At 49.1% G+C, this 2,729-nt stretch overlaps 1 protein-coding gene across 1 annotated transcript; it reads right to left on the bottom strand.

Moving 5' to 3' along the window:
* Window positions 1-1,423: 1,423 nt before the first annotated feature.
* On the bottom strand, window positions 1,424-2,113 carry K437DRAFT_265525 (uncharacterized protein; the record flags this gene model as incomplete). The annotated part of the gene is made up of 5 exons (XM_013384284.1): window positions 1,424-1,467; window positions 1,499-1,643; window positions 1,728-1,763; window positions 1,868-1,925; window positions 1,995-2,113. The coding sequence occupies 5 exons, from the start codon at window positions 2,111-2,113 to the stop codon at window positions 1,424-1,426; spliced, it is 402 nt and encodes a 133-aa protein (XP_013239738.1).
* Window positions 2,114-2,729: the final 616 nt, after the last annotated feature.

The following is a 2,729-nucleotide window of genomic DNA, read 5'->3' as shown; positions in this document are numbered from 1 at the left end:
TGTTGCTTCTTCGTACCTTGACAAGCCCTTCAACCACGTTCCGCTACACTCTTCCAAGTACGAAACACAACCTGGGCACAAGTTGCTTCGTCTTCTTCAACTGCTGTCCACCCTGCTTTCGTTCAACCGTACATCATATATACCCGTTCTTCCATATTCTACGACGTGGGAACGGCGCACAGGATCTTCAGCTCGATCTAGGTCATCATTTGAGGTACCAAATCTTTCTTAATCTTCATTGAATACACACTTTTCCTGGGGGTTGTTGATTGCCTGCCTTTTCATATGTCAGACAAAGGGCGAGGGTCGTATCATGATAGCCAGGGCTGGACGAGCAACCATTTACCACCATGCGGCTCTACAGTGATTTTAACTCGATCCAAAAGAAAACATGCAAGGTACAAGAGTGCAACAACAGATCGACAAAGAAGAATACGCTTCCGCTGCCTCGACAAGCGAGCTGAGCGCTTAGCGTGCTGGAATGAGAACGACGAACAGGCTACAATCATGGCGCAGTCAGGAGTTCTCAAAGTACTACCAGATTGACCTGCACATGTCACAATGCCAAGGAAAAGTCGGGCAATCTTGAAGAAATCGTACAGGGGCTTGGCGACGAGAAGCCGCACAACTCTGCTCTGTTGAAGTCTCACTGATCAGCTTTATCGAGCAGCAAGGTGCCAAGGGACGCTCATCGAGAATGAGGAGATGCTGATGAACGGGCAAATATTGCTATTAAAGCTAATGAAGCAGCAGCAAGAGCATGAACAAACGCACGGACGGTGCCAGCCAGACCTCTCCAGAATCTTGACGGGTTCCAACGCGCTCGCTGAGACGGGACAACGAGCTCTTGAAGGGCCCACAGAGAATTGCACAAGTTTGGCGAAGATCCAGTTAATGACCTGCAATCGCATCTGCTGGCGCGCACGAACATGTTCGTACGAGATGGCTTGATTCAATTAGTTGGACGAATGACCTCGGCATGTTCGGCGCAAGAGTTGCAAGCATCGGAGTCGAACAACGATTCCATCGTTGGTCGAACCTTCAACCAAATATTGCTTATTACGGTCGTAGAGCACTGTACTTTTTGCCGTCGCAGAGCATGGCTAGGCAGAGATTTCATAAACTCCTGGGGACAACTTCATCAGCACGAAGCATATATGTCAGAGAGACGCAACATCCCCGTGGGTCGGAACCCTCGACAAGTTCATCGTAGATGCCTTCCAATATCTGCTAGAAGACAGCACCTCGAAACACTTGGGAGATCGCGGATATGGCGAGCACATCGGCGAAGGGGGCGCGCTCAAATGTCTCTATGGCTCGCTTTTAGGCTGGCAGCACAAGACCTCCAGAGAACAGAGTGACGGAAGCAGCGCGATCAGGTGCGAATCACTTTCTGGACAGAGTCTGTCGTGAATTCGTGGGACTAGATACATTGGGGAAATGCGATGGCCTGCTTGTTGCTACTGCCTATGCGATACGAGAAGGGCGTTGCACTCACATGTCAAACAAGGATGCTGATTGATGGAAGCTGAACCCGATCTTTGTTTGCCATGCGTGCCGCTGCGGCCGAACGCTTCGACGGCCGCTGGTGACATCATACGCCATGGTCGGCGCACGGACCTGGTGTGTCGCTGACCTTCAGCCTTTCAACAACATATGACATAACGGATCAGCCGACACCGAGAACCTTTGAGATCGAGCCAGATCGACTCAGGATGATAACTCACCGTGAAACGGACAGGGAAACCGAATGGCAGGACAGGCTTGAAACATGAATGAATGAAAATGATTCTCACAACATATCTATAGAAATGTATATCCACTACCGCTGAACGCAGGCTCGGAGTCTTCAAAGGTGATGGTGTACCTGTCGCTCCGATGCGTGTGAAGGGTTCAGGCTGTCAATCATTTGCTGCAGTGTATGGCTAGAAACAATTCGTCACATGAGGCACGAAAGTGGTGCTAATATCAAGGTACGTCAATGAAGAGCTTACTGGTCACTATTATTGATAGACCTTGCCAGCCAAATAACCATATACTGTGATCCTATGCACTTATCTTCCCCTGAGAAGATGTTGGAAACGGTGCAGCCGGTGTGAAGAAGGGGGGGCATTGAACGCAAAGCGAGAAAGTACCATTAATAGATTGGTTGAGCTGGACGTTGAAACTTGCGCATGATTTTTAAAGGCAACTTGATACGTGGAATTGATGGGTGCTGATCGTGGCCATGATGGAGAATTTGTGTTATAGGAAAGCATATGATGACGAGAAGGGTCGGCTCCTTTGGCCCTTCAAGGCGGAGGACCATGAATGGGAAGAGGTTCAAATAATTTCTGAGTATACAAGACGCATCTGAATAAACAGTCCATCTACGTAACAATGCGAATCATTGCGAGCCTTCAGACTTTGAGAGAGCAGATAATTGTCAGCAGTTGCGGCCTCTAACGGCAGCAAGTAGACATCTCTCGCCTCCTTGCAAGCGCTAGGTCGACATTAAGCGCTGGCAACGTTTGTAAATTGGAAATGTGACCTGCACATCGAACCCAAGGAGGTCATATTCGCAGTTGCGCATGCTGTAGGTGATTGATGCGACGTATAATAGGAGCATAGATTGGATGGACAATGATGAGGTGCGAAGACGAAGCAACTTGTGCCCAGGTTGTGTTTCGTACTTGGAAGAGTGTAGCGGAACGTGGTTGAAGGGCTTGTCAAGGTACGAAGAAGCAACA

The sequence above is a fragment of the Tilletiaria anomala genome (genome assembly GCF_000711695.1).
Source record: "Tilletiaria anomala UBC 951 chromosome Unknown K437scaffold_239, whole genome shotgun sequence".
Taxonomy (NCBI): Eukaryota; Fungi; Basidiomycota; class Exobasidiomycetes; order Georgefischeriales; family Tilletiariaceae; genus Tilletiaria; species Tilletiaria anomala.
The sequence above is the reverse complement of the archived record's forward strand: the minus strand, read 5'-3'. Positions and strand labels throughout refer to the sequence as shown.